Source organism: Cynocephalus volans, chromosome 10 (genome assembly GCF_027409185.1).
Source record: "Cynocephalus volans isolate mCynVol1 chromosome 10, mCynVol1.pri, whole genome shotgun sequence".
NCBI lineage: Eukaryota > Metazoa > Chordata > Mammalia > Dermoptera > Cynocephalidae > Cynocephalus > Cynocephalus volans.
This window is the reverse complement of record NC_084469.1, coordinates 20,990,797-21,014,460: the sequence shown is the minus strand read 5'-3', so window position 1 is coordinate 21,014,460 and position 23,664 is coordinate 20,990,797. Positions and strand designations below refer to the sequence as shown.

Here is a 23,664-nt window from a genome sequence, read left to right as displayed (position 1 = left end):
ATAGAATGAACATGGAAAAATGCATCATTTTTCTAAAAAACAAGACCATCAAGAAGCGCAGTTTAAGAACACCTCCTGAGTGTTTAACACATCCCCCTTTCTCATATACCTTTGGGCCATATTTGTTCTATGGCTACAGTTGACTTCAAGGGAGGCTGGGAAATACCACTTTTTATTTCTGGTTGTCATGCACTCCTCTAAAATGTCTACCCTAAAAGGAAAGTATAAATACTGAGATAGCAGTCTATGCCATTTGTAGAAGAGCATAAGGTGACGGGTTAGTTAGAAGAAAGCAACAAATCATAACAAAATCTATGCCACTTTGCCTAGGAAGTGAACAGAATTTGGGAGTAGAATAAGAATACAGAAGAAAAGAGAGATTTATGGGAGAAAGTAAGATGGACAAGCAATATCTATATATGATACCTTCTTCTTTAGACAGTTCCCTACCATGTGCCTTAATAAAATTATCCTGTAAATTCTCCCTCCCCCGTTGTTTCTCTCCTCTACCATCCTATTTAATAGTATTATGTTTTTAGTGTTTTATCTTTGTACTTCTAAATATACTTAATTTTCATGAATCGATTACCAGTTTAAAATGGTAATCTTTTTGTTAGATATGACCTATGAAGCAGTAAGAAAGCTTTCTTCTTGTTCTGTATTTTCTGTCCTTAGGTATGCAATTTCTGTATTGTCACAGTATATGTCATTTACATATTATTTTGTCATCCTTATGGCTTTGTTTTCAATCTTAGATCTATAGTTAATTATAGTCAATGTTCATTTCTAATCCTTTTGACAAAGTTTCTACTATCATTTCTTGGCTGGATGCAGTTCATCCTCTAATACATTCCTCAGGAAGGGTTTATGAGATTAATATGAACCCTACGTTATTACATATATGTATGCTTTATATCCATGGCTCACACTTTTTTTTAAGACTCTTGTTGGAGTATCTCGATGCTTTCCTGGCATGGAGCATTCTGCTGAGAAGGCCAATGTCAACCTACTACTCTTTCTTATAAGTGATTCAGTCTTTTTGTGTGGCTGCCAATGGAGTCTGTATTCTGCAGTCCAACAGTGTATTGGGTTATGTCTCGGTGGTGGCTAATCAGTGTAAAATTTCACAGCACATTGTAGGCCCCTGTGCTATGCAGATTCAGGTGTTCTTTTATTTCAGACACATTTTATTGAATTATTTTAAATATTTGTTGTTTTATTGCTTCATTTTACTTTGAGGGAATCCAAGAGTACTTGGATACAAGGATACATCAAAAAGTTCGTGGAAAAATAGAATTCAAAGATAATATGAATCTTTCCACGAACTTTTTGAAGTGCCCTCGTATATACATCAAAAATCCATTACCTATCTTTTGTACATATCACTTTCTCTCTCATCTTCCAAAAAGTCTGTTTACCTTTTCTGACCAACTTATATTTTTAGATTTATTCTGCTTTTCTTTGTATCTATTATCCCTTGTGCATCTTGTATTCTAGTTCACGTCTGAAATTATGTTGTTTTTTTCTTCCACTCTTGATTGGGTTAGTTCACATTTACATCTCTTTTTGTTGGGCAATGTCTTATCTAGGTTCTTTTATTTCTGATTTGTGATATCCTTGTGTAGTTGTAATCGCTTCATAATAAATTTAAAATTTCATGTTGAAATGTTGTGTGGCAACATTCCTCTGCTTCATGTCCATATTTTTTGGTGAGCTTTATTCTTCTTGCTAATATATTGCACAATATATTAAATCAATGGTAGAAATTAGTCGTCAGAGGAATGACTATCATAATGGTTTTCTACCTGGAAAAGTTGCCTTTCAAGATAACTCAACTGAGTTATGTATTGTTCAGTAAAGAGGTAAATATTACTTTTTGACAAGAACACATTATGTATAAATATCATGTAAAAACAACTAATTAAAATAAAGGATTACAGTACTCTAATATAAATGTTTTCTATAATATAAATGTTTTCTCCTTCTAAAAATATTGTGTCTGAGAAAAAGGCACACCAGATTTTACTGGGATGGCTTCAGCTGTAGTGATGTGCTGGAGCTGCCTCACACCAGTTCCCAAGAGCCAACTGTTAATTTTTCAGGGATGTTCTGAGCCATTTGATGCCACGTGGTTAGCTTGAAATTGACCACGTGGGAATATTCACCATGAAATCAGCACTCATATTAATGGCCCACTTCATATTATTCTGTTAAATTTATTTTGTTTAATTAATTTATTCATTAATATTATTTACATTCTATGATGTTGTGGGGAATTTGGGGGGAGGGGGAGAAGGAAAGGGGGAAGGAAATAGGGTGGGCAAACAAGGAAGGAGGAGGGGCGGGATTGAGGCCTGTGGTACCCCCCTCATTCCTGTAGGGGAGACCAGGGTCTTCCAGGGGTGTTGGTAATTGCTGGGCTGGGTGCAGATGTCAGGGGTGTGTGGCTGAACCCTTTGGCCCCCCACCGCCCTGGCTTGAGGGAGTCCAGGCACTTCCTGCGGCAACTCAGTGGTCATCACAGGGCTGGTTGTGGGTGTCAGGGGGTCATGGCTGAGGCCCGAGGCCCCCCACTGCCCTGGCTCAGGAAAGCCTGGGTCTCTTCCTGTGGAGCCTGGTGGTCGTCGCTGGGCTGGTTGCTGATATCAGGAGGGCGTGGCTGAGGCCTTTGGCCCCCCACCTCCCCGGCTTGGGAGAGCCCAGGGCACTACCAGTGGTGGCTCGGTGGTCATCACTGGGCTGGTTGCAGGTGTCAGGGGGCATGGCTGAGGCCCTCAGCCCTGCTTCCTCCCTGGATTGGTAGCCCAGGGGAATTTGGGTCCTTCTAGGTTTTATAGGTGTTCTTTGGTGATGTGAGACCTTTACTAGTTAATATTAAACTCTGTCTCTGGTCTGCAGGTATTTTGTTTTTCCTTCCAGTTCTGTGTTGGATTATTTGCTGTTCCCACAACTTAAACTCTGCACTGGAACTAATTTGTCATCCTTTGCTTACTTCTAAAATGGGGGAACTTCCTGTGGGTATCAGCACTTGAGCTCTGTGGTTGAGCTAAATTGTTGCTTTGCTGCTGATTCCCTGGGGAAGGCTTTTTGTGCAGCTCAGGTTTTAATGGTTGACTTTATGGGTACTTCTGGCTCTCGTGAGATCCAGTTCACCTGGGTTGTGTAGGAACTCTGGTCTGGGCCTGAGTCTTTTCAGCAAACTGCACCCCCTGCAGTTCTGTATTCCTGACTAGTCTCCACTGAGTGGTCCTGTGCTGATTATTCTGGGGCAGATCAACTGTCCTTGCTGTGCCCCAGTGTTCCCCCAGTGGGCCCATCTTCCTCACCGCCGGCACTCCAAACACTTCCCATGGGGCAGGCTGTGCGCCAGTCCCTTGCGATGACTCACTGGCCTTTGAGTGGCTCCTTTTTTTTCACCTGTTGTGGCTCTTTGCTGCTATGTGGGTCCACAGGAACCCTGTTAGTGGTCTTGCTGGCCTGGTCACCAAGGCCCTCTTCTCCCTTACTGCCTCCAAACAACTTCATCCAAAGGGCACAGCTGTGGTTTTTGCCATCTCCTGCTCCATGCACTCAGCAGCTCCAGCCTTGAAGCAACTGGGGCTCAAAACGGTCTGAGTGGTTCCTTCTTTCTCTCATCATGGCTTCTCTCACCCTCATGCACTCCATAGGTCTCTCCTCTTATTCCCCTGATCTCTAGCAGCCCCAGCTTGGCTGTCATTGCTTTTAATAGTTGTAAATTAGTTGATTTGAGGGAGAGAGTGAGGCTGGTGACTCTCTATTCTGCCATATTGACCAGAAGCTATTCTGTTAAATTTAAAGAGCCAAAGATTCCTGAACTCTTTACAAATAAAGGTAGAACAGTCATGTTTTATTGCCTTTCCAAGTGTGGACAAAGGATGTATCAACAATCCACTTGTCTCAGCAAAGAAAACTTAATTGTAAGTTTATAAAAACAGACTTTCAATATGAACATGAATAGCAAGGTGAAAGGTATTAATTAATATAAACGATTAGAATTAGACTTTTTAGAAGTTCCTTTTACAGAATATAGCAACAACTTTGAAGCCAGTTCTCTTAATAGGCTCTATTGTCAAAATTAATACTTTTTTGATGCAGAATAGTCATTTCCTTTCTGAAGATGCAGGGACAGAGGCAATATTTTATCACTTCTTCTTAGACTGGGATCTTCCTGTCAGATAGACACTGTCAGAATATACAGGTGTTTCTTCGCCCTGGAAGCCAGACAGAGCAGAAGATTGTTGGAAATGGCTGGCTCAGCTGCCCTTAGGTTGATCCCAAACACAATGTTTCTTTCTAGGCCTGAGAATCGACGGACACTGTCCAACACAATTTTATTGGCCAGAATATCTGATGCATCCTCAATCCGTACTAACAGATCAGATTCCTCATTGAGCTGAGACATTTTTCTCTTCCTCATCGCCATTAGAAACTTATCTTTATATTTTTCTACTTCACTTTGTTTGCTGAAAAGCACAGCAATATCCTTGGGAGAATAACCATTTCTCATGAAAATCTGGCACTCCTCTGCTACATAGCTCACCACCCCATCCAGGTCTAAGTCGTCAATAATCTCTAAGTTGCCTGGAACATCCTGAACCCATTTAGGCTCATGGAACATCTCCAGGAACTCAAGGGGGATGTTAGGTGGAGGGTTTTCTCTGATCTCCGTCATTACATTGTTCAGGTACTTAGCTATTGGATAAGCATTGCGGACCACTCTGGTGAGCTTTTCTCTTGGATACTGGGCTGTGAGAGGGGGCAGGCCACTGAGACTCAAGTGGGTAGTCTGAAAGTAGTCCAGAAAGATCCAGAGAATTCCTGGCCGATCCTTTTCTCTCTGAGTGATGTTTTTTGCTTGTGCATACCAGTTCCCATCTTCAATGCGGAAATTCTGAGCTTCATCAATGACAATATGTTGAATATTTTCAAAGTCATTTTTCCTATTCATGAAAGTTTTCCGGGTCACTGCTTGGCAGATCTTTCTACTACTGTAAAAATAAAAATGACATGGTCAGGTTTCTGTAACTAAATAAAAGGAAGAAATTATTCTATCATGCTCCCTTGAACACTGTACTGCTGTAAAGATCATCTTTACCACTTAATCCTCAAAGAATGAGGAGACGTAGCAGAGAAACTTAAACCCAGATTAAATTACACTTACATACATAAGATCCAACTGCTTACCTAATAAAGTTCCTCAGAGGCTGGTTTTCACAAATGTAGAGAATTTTACTTGCATCACAGTGACACTTATTACTGATCTTCTCTATGATCTTCACAGCCATGATCGTCTTCCCTGAACCAGGTAAACCATGGACAAACAATTCTTTGCTCTTCTGGAGGTTTGTTGAAAATATCTTATACTGTTGGGCTGTGAGCAGATTTAAAACCTCACAGCCGAGCTGGTCACTCAAGAAAGATCTGAAGCCAAGCAAGACAATTACAAGGGACTGCAGCAAGGCTTCCATTTGCTGGGTGTCTGCAAGGCTATAGGACCCTGGGTAACCTATCACAGAACCTGAACCCTCCAAGGACTCTGCGTTGCTCTCAGGACTCAGACAGAGGACCTTCGTCCTAACACACACTTTCCCGGTGTAGCCCCCAGTATTCACCAGCTTCTGCTTCAAAGTGAAGGCAGTGTGGGAGCAGTAGTCCTGCCCCGTGGCATCCTGCTTCCTGAGAATGGTGTAGAGAAGGGGGGTGCTGTTCTGTGCTATCAGTAGAGCATCACAGATGACTCCCTGCTTCTCTCGCAAGTTCAGGTCCACAGCCCAGCTTCTAGACAGAATCAGAATTCCCTGGGAGAAAGGACGCATTTGTTTATTTATTAACTCCTTCAGTCCTTCATGCTGTGAGGACAGCTCTGTCCAGAGGGATTCAGGAGTATATTGCAAATGTCCTGGCTGCACTAGATGTGGGGAAAAAAATAGAAAAAAATATTTTAATATGTTTGTATTATTTTGTATGAATCCCACATCACATTTAAAAAGGAGAGTAAAGCCCCTCAAATCATTATACAATTTAACAAAAATTCCTTTTGTTGTACCTCTCTTTAACCCATATCCTACAAATCTGGTTAATTGAATAATGTTTCCCTTCTGTGTACCTCATGGACAACAGAGTGTCTCAGCTAAAATGGAACTTACTGAGCCTGAAAAGGTGAAAATCGTGTATTCAATTACTCTTAGATCTCAGATTCTGATCATGGATTTAAAAGATAAGCTAAAAACTACAAAGATTTTGGGTAAGTAAAGAAATAATTTGATCAAAAACAGACCTAAGGCAGGCCAAATATATTAATTACCACCTGGCCCTTGATGAATGTTTAGACACACATAGGACATTTGTATATTGTATTCTACTGTCAGAGCTCACATTTAATATGTTCAATGTGTAAGGTTAAACAACCACTTACCTTCTCTAGAAATGTAGATCCCTTTTCTAAGTAGGAACTCTTAGACAAAACCTAGCTAAAAAATGTCTGTTCGGGGGAGAGGGGTTACCTAATGTTGTCTATGGCCTTCAGTTATTATTTTGTTACCCCTGGGACACTGCTGACTCATCCCCTTTAGTCTTTTCCAAGAGAAACTACTCATGGTTTCCCTGTGTTTTTATATTCTACCAGGTGAATATTGTAATTCTTTTTACAAATATAATTCCTCCATCCCCGAAAAACCAACCAGAAATAGTCAACTATTCTTTTGCACCTCTTGATCTAATGCTTTGCCTACAGTTGTTATAGATCAGTGGTTTCCAAATGCAGCAGAACATCAGAATAATTTGGGAAGCTTGCTCAAATGCACATGACCAGGCCTCATCCCTGGAAATGACATATTTAAAAGTTCTTGGTGGGGGCCTGGACATCTGCATGTTTAACTATCTCCTATGGTATTTCTGGTAATCAGCCATTTTTGGCAACCTCTAAGCTAGATGATTTCTAAGGGCTCCTGAGACTTATCCCCAAGAGACTTGTGGCATTGTCACTTTATACACCTGGATGTGCACATAGGACACAATCTTTCATGGATTTGTTTTTAACCATATGTATTAAATTATCTCCCTTTCTCCCAATAAACTGGCAGTTGGTACCTGGAAATAAATGTTGTTGAAGATCTGCTTTATGTTCCAGACCTTTCTTAGAATACACTGGTTTGCAAAGCGGAGGGCTACAGGATAGACTCAGCTGAGAGTCAAAAGCCTCAGTCAACTCTGAAAGAAACTCTGAAAGGAAAGAACATCTTATTCTATATGATTTCATCCATCACCACTGGAATAGGCTGTACAAGGTGCTGTCTAAATTTCATTTAACATGGGACAATTCAAGCCACAAAGGCAGACACTTCATCCTTTCCTGACTCTATGTCAAGGTTCCCAGCGGCCCACCATTAAAGCGCTCTCCCTTTGAATCTTGAATGGTGCTTCCCCATTCAATATAATGCTCCCTCTTCTATGTTTGGATAGCTCTTTGCACAAATTGTAGTGTTATTCAAAGCACTCTTTTTAAAAATTCTAATCATCATGTGTTTTATATCCCTGCACACACACCTCCACACTAGCCCCAGCCAAAACAAATCTCACCCACCTCTGGCTCTTGTCTCCCACAGTTGATCTCATGCTAAAGTGAAGTACAAGGTAATTGTTATTATGAGGCTCCAGCGAATTCTAGTTAGAGGATTTTAAATAACATATAGCTTAAAAAGTAATCCATTTCCAAATTTTTCCTTTATTGCCTCTTTTGTGGTTAATCACCATTCACAAAATACATAATTTTGGCTTTCCCTCACCCAATAAAACTTTCCCATGTATGAAAAGCATGGAGATTGAGAAAGCAAATTTCAGTGGGTATGAAGAGCTCAAAGTTACAGAGAATGAAGAGCGACATGGAGGTGCTAAAGATATAGAAGGGACAGGGAGGAAGGAGCTTTATCCTTCTTACCTAGATCTGTGTCTGTCATCATGCCTACCCATTCCTTAGGTGTCAGGCTGCAGACGTGCTTGCCCTTCACTATCCAAGAACTAGGGTCTTTTGAGAACACTGCACAGCAGAATGGCTCCACTTTGATCACACAGAGATAACCATACAACTTTTCCATGTGAAACACATCTATGATTTTAGTCTTGTAGCCCACTTGTGATTTAGAAGAGCATAAGTGGACAATGGGCAACTTGGAAATTGCTCCTGCTACTACACTTTCCAGAGAGGCCTGGCCAATATTTTCTTTTGCACATCCCAGGACTTTCTTACTCTTATCATCCACTCCAATAAAAAGATAGCCTCCTCCAGTATTTGCAAATGCAGAGATGTAGTCTGGAATTATGTTTTTTACATACTCTTGGATGTGTTTTGTAGAGAACTGTTTAAACTCTATGGATTGAGACTCGGGAAAAGGCAGGATTTCACCATATTCAATCCTGTTGATTTGGAAAACTTGGTCAGCAGGATTTGATTGAGAGAAGACGTTCTGATTTACAACTTTGGGAATTTTAGTAGGTGGAGATCCTTCATTAATCAGACTATATTTTGCGTTCATTGGCTTGGTGTTCAGGAAGTCGAATGCCTCTCTTGAACTCATGGGAAGCACAGAGGTTCCAGATCTACGGTAAAGTGAAGAGCTCAGGCTGCAAATGCGGGGCTTGACAGAGTTGTCTTCAGGGGAAAGGTCACAGCTCCAAGACTTAACAAAAACGTAAAACTTCCTTCCTTGTTGGTTGCTCTCAAAGAAAGCCTGCAAATCTGAAGACTGAATAAGCCCTCTCAAAGACTGTTCTAAATCAAGTCCCATCTCCACGGGATGCTCATCCTTGTTTGCCATTTCCATCTGAATCACTCCTCCTCCGGAGTTTAATAAAGCACATGCAGCCTGTGTAAGTCTTGCCTTCTCTTCCTCTCTCTGAATTTTCTGCAGCTTTTTTCTATTTTCTTCTCCAAGAGTCACTTTTCCTATATTGATGACCAAGTCTGGGTAAGATGATTCCACCGCCAGGGAGCAGTGATTTTTCTGCATGTTCATCCTATAGCTGAAATGATAGGAATATTTGTTTCATTTTGATTAAGGAATTAATTGCTCCATGCACACAATTTATTTATTAGAAAATATTTAATCCATGCTGGAAGAAGGTAATAGACTAGCAAGCAAGATAGGAATAGTCCCTTATCTTTAGGAGCTGACTGTCTGGCAGAAAAAGGAGCTAATGAAATTAACACTTACTATCATGTGTGATATGGGCTATAAGAGGGGGAACACATTAAAGAGGAATCTGAACTAATCTGGAGACAATAGTTCAGTAAGACTTCAGTAAGAGGAGAATAGTTCAGTAAGAGGAGTTGATACTTAAGCTAAGACCTAAAGGATGCACTGGGATTGACCTGGTGAAGTCATCAGCACTGAAACATGGGAGTAGGTGGGATTACCCAAGGGGATGTATACTATGGCATAAGAACATCTCAGTTTAGAACAGATTCCCAATGAATACTATCTTTAGAGGATGTGTAGAGAAGAAAACATTAAAAATGAAAAAGAGACTGCAAAGAGGACTAAGTAGGAAAAGTCAAAGAGGTAAAAAAAAAAAAAAAAACTCAGGGGATATGATATTAAGGGAGCACAGAACAAGGTCATCTGCTGAGGTTCTAAGGTGTCTAATACTGCTGACAGGTATAGCTAGGTGATTGCTGAAAACTGTTCTTAGATTTAGTAAAGTTGAGGAAATTGGTGACTTTGAAAAATGTCATTCACACAACTGGAAAGGGGGCATCAGAAGGCAATATACCAGTGGCTAAGGTCTTAGAGACTAGAATCAATGAACATAGTTTGAATTCCAGTTCTGTCATTTAATAATATTATCTTAGCCTAGATATGTAATCTTTCTAACCCTGTTTGATTATCTATAAAACATGGTGCATCAACCTTAATATGACTGTTACAAGGATTAACTGAACTAATTCACACCAAGCATTTACCACTATATTTTGGCTCACAGGTGTTAGGTAAATAACCCTATATTAATTGTCATCATTTTGCAACGAGTTAAGGAAGGAATAGGACGTAAGGATTATCAAATATAGACAACCTGTTCACTATATCAAGCTATGAAAGGGGAGAGGTACAAAGAAATGTAAATAGAGGAAGAGAAATTGAATTTTTTTTAAGATGAGAAAGGCATGAAAATATTTAAGATGAGAAGGAGCTAGTAGGCAAGTGAAAATTTAAAGATGTAGGAGGAGGATGGGATGATTGATATAGTGAAGACCCTGAAAAGAGAGATTGAGAAGGAATGTGATTCAGAACATGGAAAGGTCAGGAGGAAGGGAAAAGGAAATAATTGGCATGGGAGAAGGTAGGTTTATAACTTTGGTGGGAGGAATTTGAGAGAGGGTCCTCTGATGCTTTCTCTTTTCCTTTTGAAGTAGGAAAGAAAGTCACCCCCTGAGACAGAGGCAATTGGTGTAAAGGCAGGACAAAAACAATTTAATAGTGTGGAGAAAGTTTGAAACAGACATTGTAAAGAACAAGATAGGTGTTTGATATGGGAAACAAAGGACTTACATACAATGAAAGATTAATATAGCAGATAAAATGAATAAACCATGAATAAACCTTCATGTATCAACATAAGTAAATTTATAAATCATGTTGATAAGTTAAAAAAAGCAAGTATGCCGAAGGTGATATACAATATAACAGCATTTAGATAAAAATTTAAAGATAAAATTATAATAAATATTGTTTATGAATATATGTGTGTAGTAAAAGGATAACAACATAGTGAATAAGGATGTACCCTGGTTTTCTAACAGAAGTTACCAATAGAGATGGAAAGGAATGAGATTGGAGAATTAAGAAGAAGGCTTTAACTGTATATGTAACACTGTAAGAACACTGTAAGTTAAAAAAAAATCTGTACCAAATATGGCATTAATGACAAGCCTGTTAAATCTCAGAGGTGGGTGGGACATGAATTTTTGTTATTTTATTCTCTTTATATTTTTGAAATTTTGAATTATTACACAATTTTTAAAAACCCATCCTCCCCCACCCCCTGATTAAAAGGGCAATGGGGCAAGGGTTGGATAGTAGCACGGAAGGCATTGAAATCTGGACTGTGCGTTCTGAACTGGATAGGACACAGAGTGAGGGTGGGAGGGATCTGATGGATGGAAAAGTAAAAAGGACAATGGATTATAGGACTGAATAAGGGAAAAAGTAAAGGGACAGAGTAAATTTAGAAATAAAGTGATGGATAGATAATCAAGATTAAGCATTGTTTAGGAGGCTGGAGCAAGACTGCCAACCAGAACACCCTACCACTCATCTCTCCCACAAAGACGGACAAAACTATGAATAAACAGCTACACTTGGATGTAAATAAAGGGGAGCACTGGAGCACATCAAAGAAGTAACAGAAACGCTAATGAGCACAGAAACCCAGCATAGCCAGAGAGAAAACATCAACTCCACCACCCCATCCCTCAGCCAGAAACAGTAGAGAAGCAGGAGGAACTTCTCCCTGTGGGGAAAAGGTAGGTGAGAGGACCCCAGCAGCCTTCATCCACACCTTGGGCAACTTCCATCCTCGCTACTGGGGACCCCAGCAGTCCTCACAGGCACTAAGCCCAGCTGAGTTTGCTGCCTGGGGTCCACACAGTGGTGCTTTGTCAAGTGTTGGAGTAGGCAGGACTGAAGCCACATTGGGACCTAGAACCACATGGGCTCTAAAAGATTTTTAAAAGAGTTTTTTTCTTGTCATGCATTTCTCTGAGCTCTCTCTTTACCCATGGTTATTTGATATTTTGGACCTTGGTTATGGGGCAAGATGACATTATTTACATGAGTGTAAAGTTGTTTTACAGCCAGCCTGAAGCTGCAGACTTGCACATACTACCCAGACCCTGAGATGAGCACAGGAGCAGAAACCAGATGGAGTCTTGGTGACACCTTTCACCTGAGACTTTTGCATGAAGCCCTTGCTGCTCACATACCCCTCTCTCCTGCTTTTCATTTTCCCACATTCCATTCCTTCAATCCCCTCTAAGAACCCCTTGGTAAACCTGATTATTTGAGATGGCTGTAGTCTGGCCATTCTCCTTCAGGTTTATCGGAGAGATGTTCCTGAATAAAAGCTGACTTCCATTTTCACCAACATTTGACTTTTGGGTTGTTTATTTTTTTGTCTGGGGACAGGCAGCTGTACCTGTGAGTTTTGTAACTATTTTGGCGAGCCAAGCCAGGAGCTGAGTGGCCCCTGTAACAAGAGCAACTGACACTGTGCCCTGCCTGCTGTGGCCCATGCAACTACTGCACTACTATCTTGAAACTGGAACTGCTGCTAAAGGGCGTCTTACCCCAGGGTGAGTGACATCCTTTCATTCCAGAGACTAAGCCACCATTGAACTGATTTCCCCAACCCTAGCTGAGAGCAGGTGTTACTCCCTACCCCAAGGGACTAAACAGTGGTGGAACCACTACACCATCCCAGCCAATTACAGTGGTGAAGCCACTACACCATGCCTGCCAATTGCATCCCTGTGCCCCTCTCCCTCAGGCCAAAACTGAAGCTGCAAAGCTGCACATTCCCTTGGGGGAATTTTTAACTACCCCTCCCAGACATGGCTGTGCTCCACACCCCAGGACTGAGCAGAAATTGTACATCACCCTCTGGGGAAATGCTGTCTTAGCTGAGAAACTGCTTGGCTAAGAAACTGGGAGCAACTGTGCATTCCAGGGCTAAGCTGACATAGTACCTCATGTCCCAAAGAAAAAGAGCAGTGGCACAACTGAGACACCCTGCCCTAGGGGCCAAACAACTCTAGTGCCTTGCTCTCCTGGAACTGGACTATCCCCCTAGAGACTGAACTGCTGAGATATCCCTTCCTGTGGGGAGTGGTTTAAGTGCTATGCTGCTTCATGTCCCCCATGGCCCAAATGACAGCTGTGCCCCACCATTTTGAGTCCTTGCTGCCACTGCAACTGGCCTCACAAAGACTGAGATATTGCTGATTTGCACTGCTCCAGGGGCTAGAGGCACTACTAAAAGGTGCCTCACCCCCTGGGAACCAAGTGACAACTGAGCTCCCTTTGCTCTGGTTCTTGACTTGAAGCTGTACTCTACTCCCTGGACCCAAATTTCCAGAGCAACCCTTCTCTCCCAGAGTTGGTCCAGTGCTGCACTCAGCCCTCCAGGGTCTCAGAGTCACAATTACAACCTGGCCCACAGAGCCTGAGCTACCAGGGGGGACATCACAGCCACAGGTCCTGGTGCTATAGGAAATCATCTGACTGCACCTCAGAGAGTGAACCTGCACCCAAAGACCTAGGTGCCACAATAGGTTCATGAAACACTGAGCCCAGGATCCTGGCTCCACAGCTGCTCTGAGCACCTGCACCTGGAACCCTGCACTACTGTAGCTGATTGTAGGTTAGGTAATCAGAGGATCCCAAAAGCCCTTCCCACTAAAGACATTAACAACCTATGCCACTGCTGCCACAAACTATTACAGCCTAGGGAACTGAGGCACCCACAGTTATTGGTGACATTGGCTGCAGCCGAAGAATCTGCTTAGGGACTAAACCACTGCATCTATGCAGAAACAGAATCACCACACCCAATTCAACCAGCACACTAAGACCTGACTGTAGGTAAAAGCCTCTATGAAAACCACTCTGTACAGTTTGAAAGAGTTCATCAGGTGCATAGACATCAGTGCAGGGACACAAGAAACATGAGAAAACAAGGAATTATGAAACCACCAAAGAAACAAAATAACATGTCAATGACAGTCCCCAAAGAAAAGGAAATCACTGAACTGCCAGAAAAGAGATTCAAAATAATGATCTTAAGAAAACTCAACTAAGCACAAAAGAATACAGATAAACAATTCAACAAAACCAGGAAAACAATTCATGACATAAATGAGAAATTTAACAAAGAGATAGAAATCATAAAAAAAGAACCAAACAAAAATCCAGCAGCTGAAGAATTCAATGAATGACATAAAAAATACAATAGAGAGCTTCAAAAGCAGACTAGAGCAAGCAAAAGAAAGAACCTCTGAACTTGAAGATAGGTCATTTGAAATTACCAAATCAGAGAAAAAAGAAAGAAAGAAAGAACAATGAAAAAGAGTGAAGAAAGCCTACAGGAATTATGGGACACCATTAAGTGAACAAATATTCAAATTATGGGTGTTCCCGAAGGTGAAGAGAGGGAAAAAGGAATTAAAAACCTATTTAATGAAATAATAGCTGAAAACTTTCCAAGTTTTGAGAGAGATATGAACTTACGGAACCAGGAAGCTCAGAGGTTCCCAAACAGACTCAACTCCAAATGTCCTCTTCAAGGCACATTAAATGTAAAGTGTCAAAAGTCAAAAACAAAGGGAGAATTCTAAAAATAGCAAAAGTAAAGCATCAGGTCACATACAAGGGAATCCCTATTAGAATAACTGCAGATATTTCAGCATTAACCTTACTGACCAGGAGACAATTGGAGGATATATTCAAAACACTGAAAGAAAAAAACTGCCATCCAAGAATATCATATTCAGCAAAGCTGTCTTTCAGGAATAAAGGAGAAATAAAGTCTTTCACAGACAAACAAAAACTGAGGGAATTCATCACCACTAGACTGGCCTTACAAAAATGCTCAAGGGAGTCCTATATCTGGAAGTTAAAGGAAACCACTATCAAGAAAATATGAAAAAGGATAAAATTCACTTCTAAATAGGTATACAAATGGGAAAGAAAAAGGAATCAAACCTTATCACTACAGAAAAATACCAAACTACAATGATAAACAATTAGAGAAGAAAGGAACAAAAGACGTACAAAACAACCAGAAAACTATGAACAATATGGTGGGGGTAAGTCATCACCTATCAATAATAACCTTGAACGTAAATGGACTAAATTCTTCAATTAAAAGGTATAGACTGCTGAATGGATAAAAACAGATCCAACTACATACTGCCTTCACAAAACTCACTTCACCTGTAAAGATACACATAGACTGAAAGTGAAGGGATGCAAAAACATATTCCATGCAAATGAAAACCAAAATCAAGCAGAAGTAGCTATGTTTATATCAGATAAAACAGACTTTAAGTAAAAAACTATAAAAAGAGACAAGGTCATTATATAATGTTAAAGGCAAGACAATACAACTATTGTAAATATATATGCACCCAACATTGAAGCACCCAGAAATGTAAAGCAAATATTATGAGATTTAAAGAGAGAGATAGCCTTCAATACAATAGTAGTTGGGGACTTCAACATCCCACTCTCTATTGGACAGATCATCTACACAGAAGATCAACACAGAACCATTGGATTTAAACTACACTATAGACCAAATGGATCTTACAGATATTTACAGAACATTCCATCCAACAGCTGCAGAATACACATTCTTCTCATCAGCACATGGAACATTCTCCAGGATTGACCATATGTTCAGCAACAAAACAAGTTTCAACAGGCTTTTTAAAAATTGAAATCATAAAAAGTATCTTCTCTGACAAGAGAATGACTACAAATCAATAGCAAAAGAAACTCCTGAGACTTTACAAATACACAGAGATTAAACAACATGCTCCTGAATGGCCATTGAGCCAGAGATTAAACAACATGCTCCAGAATGGCCAATGAGCCAAAGAAGAAATTAAGAAGAAAATGTAAAAATTTCTTGAAACAAATGCAAACAGAAACACAATATACCAAAACTTATATTATCCAGCCAAAGTAGTACTAACAGAGAAGCTTATAGCAATAAATTCCTACATCAAAAAAAGATTTCATTAAATGACCAAGCAATTAATCTTAAGGAACTACAAAAGCAAGAACAAACCAAATGCAAAATTAGCAGAAGAAATGAAATAGTAAATGTCACAGCAGAAATAAATGAAATCAAGACCAAAAACAAAACAAAAGACCAACAAAGCAAATGTTAGTTCTTTGAAAACTTAAACAAAATTGACAATCCATTAGCTAGACTAAACAAGAAAAAAGGAAGAAAAGGCTCAAATTAATAAAATCAAAATTAAAAGGAGACATTACAAATGATACCACAAAATACAAAGGATCATTAGAGATTATTATGGACAACTATATGCCAACAAATTTGAAAACCTAGGATAAATGGATACATTCCTGGACACATACAATCTACGAAGATTGAACCAAGAAGAAACAGAAAACCTGAACAGACCAATTATCAATAATGAGATTGAATCAGTAATAAAAAGTCTTTCATTAAGGAAAATCCCAGGATTGGATGGCTTAGCTGCTGAATTCTAACAAACACTTAAAGAAGAATTAATACCAATTCTTCTCAAACTCTTCCAAAAAAGTGAAAAGGAGGGAACTCATCCAGACTCATTCTATGAGGCCAGTATTACCCTGATACCAAAACCAGACAAGGACATTACAAAAAAAAGAAAACTATAGGCCAATATCCATCATGAATATTGATGCAAAAATACACAACGAAATACTAGTAAACTGAATCCAACAGCATATTTAAAAGATTATTTTAAAATGATTAAGTGATTTTTATCCCAGGGGTGAAAGGATGGTTCAACATATGCAAATCAATAAAAGTGATATATCACAACAGAATGAAGTACAAAAACCATATGATCATCACAATTGATGCAGAAAAATCATTTGATAAAATTCAACATTCCTTCACAGTAAAAAACCCTCAACAAATTAGGCATGGAAGGAATGTACCTCAACACAATAATGGTCATTTATGACAAACTGACAGCTAATATCACACTGAATGGGAAAAAGCTGATAGCTCTTCCTCTAAGAACTGGAACAAGGATTTCCACTCTCCTCCACTCTTATTCACCTTAATACTAAAAGTCCTAGCCAGAGCAATTAGGAAAGAGAAAGAAATAAAGAGCATCCAAATTGGAAAAGAGGAAGTCAAATTGTCCCTATTTGCAAATGACATGATCTTATATATAGAAAAATCTAAAGGCTCTACCAAAAGACTCTTAAAGATCATAAATGAATTCAGTATAGTTGCAGGATACAAAATCAACATACAAAAATCAGTAGCATTTCTACACATCAATAACAAGCAAGATGAAAAAGAAATCAAGAAAGCAATCTCATTTATAATAGCTACCAAAATAAAATATCTAAGAATTAATTTAACTGAGGCAGTGAAAGATCTCCACAAGAAAAACTGTAAAACAGAGATGAAAGAAATCGAAGAGGACACCAAGAAATGGAAAGATATTCCATGTTCATGGATTGGAAGAATTAATATTATGAAAATGACCATACCACCAAAAGTGATCTACAGATTCAATGCAATCCCCTGAAACTACCAATGACATACTTCACAGAAGTAGAAAAAACAATCCTAAAATTCATATAGAACCACAAAAGACCCCAAATAGAGCAATCCTGAGCAAAAGAACAAAACTGGAGGCATCATACTACCTGACCTCAAAATATACTGTAAATCTCTAGTAACCAAAACTGCATGGTACTGGCATAAAAATAAACACAGAGACCAATGGAACAGAATAGAGAACCCAGAAATAAAGCCATGTATTTACAGCCAACTCATTTTCAGTAAAGGTGCCAAGAATACCGCTTGGGAAAAGGACAGTCTCTTCAATAAATGGTGTCAGAAAAACTGGATAGTCATATGCAGAAAAATGAAACTAGACCCCTATCTCTCACTATATACAGAAATCAACTCAAAATGGATTAAAGACTTAAATGTAAGACCTGAAACCATAAAACTACTAGAAGAAAGCATAGGGGAAATGCTTAAGGATATCGGGATGGGTAAAGACATTATGAAGAGAACCTCAAAAGCACAGGCAAAAATAGACAAATGGGGTTACATCAAACTAAAAATTTTCTGCACAACAAAAGAAACAATCAACAGAGTGAAGAGAAAACCTTCAGAATGGGAGAAAATATTTGCAAACTATGCATCCGACAAGGGATTAATATCTAGAATATATAAGGAACTCATATAATTCAAAAGAAAGAAAACAAATAATATAGTAAAAAAAAGGGGGGGGCAAATGGACTGAATAGACATTCCTCAGAAGAAGACATACAAATGGCCAACAGGTATATGAAAAAATACTCAACATCACTAATCATCCAGGAAATGCAAACCAAAACCACACTGAAATTATGTTAAGTGAAAAAGCCAGGCACAGAAAGAGAAATACAGCATGTCCTCACTCATAAGTGGGAGTTAAAAATAAACAAACAAACAGAGAGAAAGGAGGAGGGAAGGAAGGAAAGAAAGAGAAAGAGATCTACAGATTCAATGCAATCCCCATTAAAATTTCAATGACATTCCTCTCAGAAATGAAAAAAACAGTTCTAACATTCATATGGAATAACAAAAGACCACAAATAGCCAAAGCAATCCTTAGCAAAAGAATTTTTTTAAAAAAATAATAATAAGGCCAGAGGCATAACACTACCTGACTTTAAACTATACTACAAAGCTGTAGTAACCAAAACAGGTACTGGCATAAAAACAGAAACATGGACCAATCGAACAGAATAGAGAATCCAGAAACTGGCCCATACACCTACAGTCATCTGATCTTCAACAAAGGCACCAAGACTACACACTGGGAAAGAGTCTGCCTCTTCAGTAAATGGTACTGGGAAACCTGGATATCCATATGTAAAAGAATGAAAGTAGGCCTGTACCTCGTGCCATATACCAAAATCAACTCAAAATGGGTTAAAAAATTAAATATACATTCCAAAACAATAAATCTCCTAAAAGAAAACATAGGGGAAACACTTCAGGAAATAGGATTGGGCATAGACTTTATGAGTATTACCCCAAAAGCACAGGCAACCAAAGGAAAAATAAAGAAATGGGATTATATCAAACTGAAAAGCTTCTGCAAAAGAAACAATTAATAGAGCAAAAAAGACAACCAACAGAGTAGGGGAAAATATTTGCAAAATATGCATCTGTCAAAGGATTAATATCCAGAATATACAAGGAACACAAACAACTTAACAGCAAAAAACCAAGTAACCCAAATTAAAAATGGGCAAAGAAGCTGATTAGGCATTTCTCAAAGGAAGATATATGAATAGCCAACAGACATATGAAAAAATGCTCAACATCACTCAGCATTTGGGAAATGCAAATCAAAACCACCTTGAGATATCATCTCACTCCAGTTAGGATGGCCAATATCAAAAAGACTGAAAATAATAAGTACTGACAAGGATGCAGAGAAAAAGGAACCCTCATACACCGTTGGTGGGACTGCAAAATGGTGCAGTCTTTATGGAAAACGGTATGGAAGCTCCTCAAACAATTACAGATAGATCTACCATATGACCCAGCTATTCCACTGCTGGGTATATACCCAAAGGAATGGAAATCATCATGTCAAAGGGATACCTGTACTCCCATGTTTATTGCAGCACTATTTACAATAGCCAAGAGTTGGAACCAACCTAAATGCCTATCACAGATGAGTGGATATGGAAAATGTGGTATATCTACGCAATGGAATATCACTCTGCTGTAAAAAAGAATGAAATACTACCATTCACAGCAGCATGGATGGACTTAGAGAAAATTACATTAAGTGAAATAAGCCAGGCACAGAAAGAGAAATACTACATGTTCTCAATCATATGTGGGAGCTAATAAAAATAAACAAATAAATATACAAACAGATAAATGAGGGGGGGGAGAGAAGACACCACAATCACAACAATTCCTTGAACTTGTTAAGATAAGTGAATAGATATGATGTTGATGCGGGAGGGAGGAGGGGAAAGGGGGATGGAGGAATTGGTAAAGGGACATGAAAATCAACAAAAATGTATATTGATAAATTAAAATTTAAAATGAAAAAAGAAAAGAACTAACAATAATAATATATGTGAACAGAGGTGGGAAAGGGGGAGGTGGAGTGGGTATGGAGAAATTAATTAGCAAATAAAGAATGATAACGTTTTGTAATGATGAATATGATATTTATCCTGAGTTGATCACCACAAATTGTACACAAATACTGATAGTTTACTCTATACCCTAGAAATATGTGTAATCAATTATGTTTCAATAAAAAACAAACAAAATTAAAATCTATGCAATTCTATAAGAAGAAACACATTGAGATATCATCTCACTCCAGTTGGAATGGCTATTATCAAAAAGACAGAAAATAGGAACTGCTGGTGAGGATGCAGAGAAAGGGGAACACTCATACACTGCTGGTGGGAATGAAAACTAGTACAACCTTTCTGGAGAACAGTCTGGAGATTCCTCAAAAAACTACAAATAGAACTACCATATGATCCAGCAATTCCACTATTGGGTGTATATCCAAAGCAAAGAAAATCAGTATATCAAAGAGATGTTTGCACTCCCATATTTATTGCAGCAATACTCACAACAGCCAAGATAAAGAATCAACCCCCCAAGTGTCCATCAACAGATGGATGGATAAAGAAAATGTTGTATATATACATAATAGAATACTATTCAGCCATAAAAATATAAAATCCTGTCACTCACAGCAACATGGATGAGCTCAGAGGACACTATGTTAAATGAAGTAAGCCAGGAACAGAAACAGAAATAATGCATGTTCTCACTTGTATGTGGAAGCTAAGAAATCTGATTTCATAGAAGTAGAGATTAGAATGGTGGTTACCAGAGACTGGAAAAGAGAGGGGGAAGAGAGGATAGGGAGAGGTTGGTTAAGAGATTCAAAAGTACAGCTAGATAGGAGGAATAATACCTAGTGTTCTATAGCACTGTGGGGTGACTATAATTAATAACAATTTATTGTATAGTTTCAATGAGCTAGAAGAGAGAATTTTGAATGTTTCCAATGCAAAGAAATGATAAACTTTTGGGGTAATGAAAAATAAATCAGTGGTTGCCAGGATTTCAAGGGATGAGGAAGGGATGGAGGGAGGGATGAATATGTGGAGCACAGAGAATTTTTAGGGCAGGAAAACTACTCTGTATGATACTGTAACAGTGAATACATGGCATTATGCATTTGGCAAACCCCATAAAACTCTACAATACAAGGAGGGAACCCTCATGTAAAACTTAAGTTAATAATAATATATCAATACTGATTCATAATTGTAACAAATGTACCACACTAATGTAACATGTCAGTAATAGGGGAAACTGTGTGTGGGGAGAGGGTATGGGAACTATGGACTTTCTGCTTAATTTCTCTATAAAACTAAAAGTGCTATAAAAATAAGGATAAAAGAAAAAAGTTATTTTAAAAGATTAATACAATCAACAAATAAGTGGCATCATTATTTGAAAATTTTTAAAATACAATTTAAAACAATCAATAAATACAAAAACTATCTTAAAATCATTAGGGATATATACCAACTGTAGAAGCAGACTATCACAGCCTTATTTTCCTTTCCAACAAAAATCCATTCTATCCGAAAGTCTAGAAATCGCAAGTCTTACTCATTAGTAGGTGCTAGTAACTCTAGACAGACAAGGTAGATGTTGACAGGTGACAGAAGGAAAGAGAGAACTGAGCAGTGAGGATATTTAGAAGAAATTTATTAGGTAATAATGAAGGCTGGCACATCCACAGTCTTACCCTCTTGCATAATTTGACTCTTACACAGAATTTTCTATTTCTTACGATTCAAGGATTCACAAATCCTTGTCAGGTTATCTGTAAAATATTCCTTTTGATACATGGGAACTTCAAAGTTATATATTTCTTTGCCCCATACACTTTAAAGCCAAAGTAATAAATTCTGACAGTGGAATAAATTCAATAGAACTGAATTCAAAATGGAAGCCCCACTCACCTGTTTAGGTTCTTTTCAAGCAGAAGAGGCTCAGAGAGCTCTATCCCTGTCTCTTCCCTTAGGATTAAAGAATAATTATAATCAGTGTCATTTGCAGATTCTTTGTAAGGTAGAGATACTGTTCCATAGAAATTTGAAAAGTTAAATAAGATTGAACTAAGTCAATAAGAAATTCAGAATTCAGGGGGAAAAATGGGAAACTTATCAAAGAACTTTAAACATAAAAGCACCTGATTCTGTTATGTTTACAGTATGACTTTCTCAAACCTTTAAATGTATCCAGAGTTCACACCAGCACTGGGAATTGGCACCATCTGACGTCTCCTTTCACCAAATCAGTCCTGAAGGACCTATAGGTAGAAGGATATGTAGAGAGAGGCAGCAGGTTCAGGGGTTAAGATTCAGATTTCCTCGTTTGAAATTCCTGCTTTGTGAGAAGTAAATGAGGTAATATTTGTAAAGCATTTAAAATGCTCCGGGACACAAAGCAAACCTATACTTGAGTTTGCTACATAAAAGTATAAAGAAGTGCCCCAGAATCTGGAAGCGAGAGTGGGGATGGGGAGCAGAAGGGGCTGTGAGAAAGCCCTGGGGGCAGCGGATGCTTGTTGCTACGAAGGCACAACCGCATGAGAATAATTAGAGAAAGGTGACCTCGCCCTTTACGTCGCTGTGGAAACTGATGGCAACATCTCAGGCCTCCCGTGCAGGCATAACGCCCCTAAAATCAGGTGTATGGGGTAAAATCGGGACAGCACAAACCCCTCCTTGGGACAAAGCGTCGAGCTAGCCTCGGCCAGAAACTGAACAGAAAGAGAAATAGTCGGTGTCCGAAGTGACCGCTTGGGAGACTGAAATCAGAGGTTTTTGCCCTTCTGCGATAGCGCTGTCGTATTTTGCAGCTCTTGCGGGGAGGGAGACGTTTTTCTCGTTTCTCCTTTCTTCTAGACTACAAGCTTTCCTCGGGGTAATGGCAGTTCTAGTTCTGCTTTTTAGCTCGTAGACTGAGGGCAATGATTTAGTGGTTGTTCGGTCACAGCAGCAGACCTTGTTCTCAGCTCTCCAACTGCAGAAGCTCCGGAGCCCGAGGCCCGACCTTCGCTGCCCGGCGACCTGTGGAAAGCGCACTCGGCCCTGCCCACCTCCCAGGCTCGGCCGCCGCAGAGCCCGGGCTCTCAGGGCAGGGGCTCTTCTGGCGCTTCCCAGCTGGAGCACGTGGCCAGGTCAGGCTGCCGCGCCCCCGACCCCCAAGCCCGACTCCCCCTCGGTCCCCCACGTCCTGCCGCCAAGTCCTCCACAGTCCGCCCTTCGGGGAATTTGCTGAGCAAACTAGCCGGGGCTCCCAGGCAGGAGAGAAACGAACGGATGTCACCCTGGCTGGGGGGCTGCTCTCGTTGCATGCCCCCTCCCGGGTCACTGCCCCGTCGAGGGTCGGTCGGGACTAGACCCCTAGGGAATCGGGAGGAGCGGGAGCTCTGAGGACCCGGGCAAAGGAGCGGGGCCGTCTCTTACCCTTTCAAGCCTGAGTGCACTGGAAGCCTCCTTCGCGCTTGCGTGGGGGCGGCGGGGTCCAGAGCTTATATTCCAGGGGTGACGTCATCCGGGCCCGCGCAGAAGCGGGAGGGCCAATGGGAGCGCCCGCTCAGCCCGGGAAAATCCGGCCACAGGAAATGCGTAGATTCACCAGACCACGGTTGCTTCCGGGTGGCCTAGTCCTCCATGCTGCCCTCGCAACGCCCCTCCCTATCACCTAGGTATCTAAATGGCAGTAAAACAAAGAGTAAAGACAACTGAGGAAGGAGAGAAGAGC

General features: G+C 39.8%; 1 protein-coding gene across 3 annotated transcripts; it reads right to left on the bottom strand.

The window, feature by feature from the left end:
• Positions 1 to 3,837: 3,837 nt before the first annotated feature.
• Positions 3,838 to 23,450, bottom strand: LOC134388356 (schlafen family member 13-like). Of its 3 annotated transcripts, none has more exons than XM_063111331.1 (7): positions 23,367 to 23,450; positions 22,122 to 22,204; positions 21,855 to 21,911; positions 7,958 to 9,039; positions 7,111 to 7,242; positions 5,206 to 5,929; positions 3,838 to 5,009 (listed from the first exon to the last, which is right to left on the bottom strand). In XM_063111331.1, exons 4-7 carry the CDS (start codon positions 9,030 to 9,032, stop codon positions 4,193 to 4,195), a joined length of 2,748 nt encoding a protein of 915 aa, XP_062967401.1. In that variant the 5' UTR covers positions 9,033 to 9,039; positions 21,855 to 21,911; positions 22,122 to 22,204; positions 23,367 to 23,450; the 3' UTR covers positions 3,838 to 4,192. The 3 variants fall into 3 exon arrangements, with proteins under 3 accessions (XP_062967401.1, XP_062967403.1, XP_062967402.1); XM_063111333.1 differs by having other exon boundaries at positions 7,153 to 7,242; XM_063111332.1 differs by lacking the exon at positions 21,855 to 21,911.
• Positions 23,451 to 23,664: the final 214 nt, after the last annotated feature.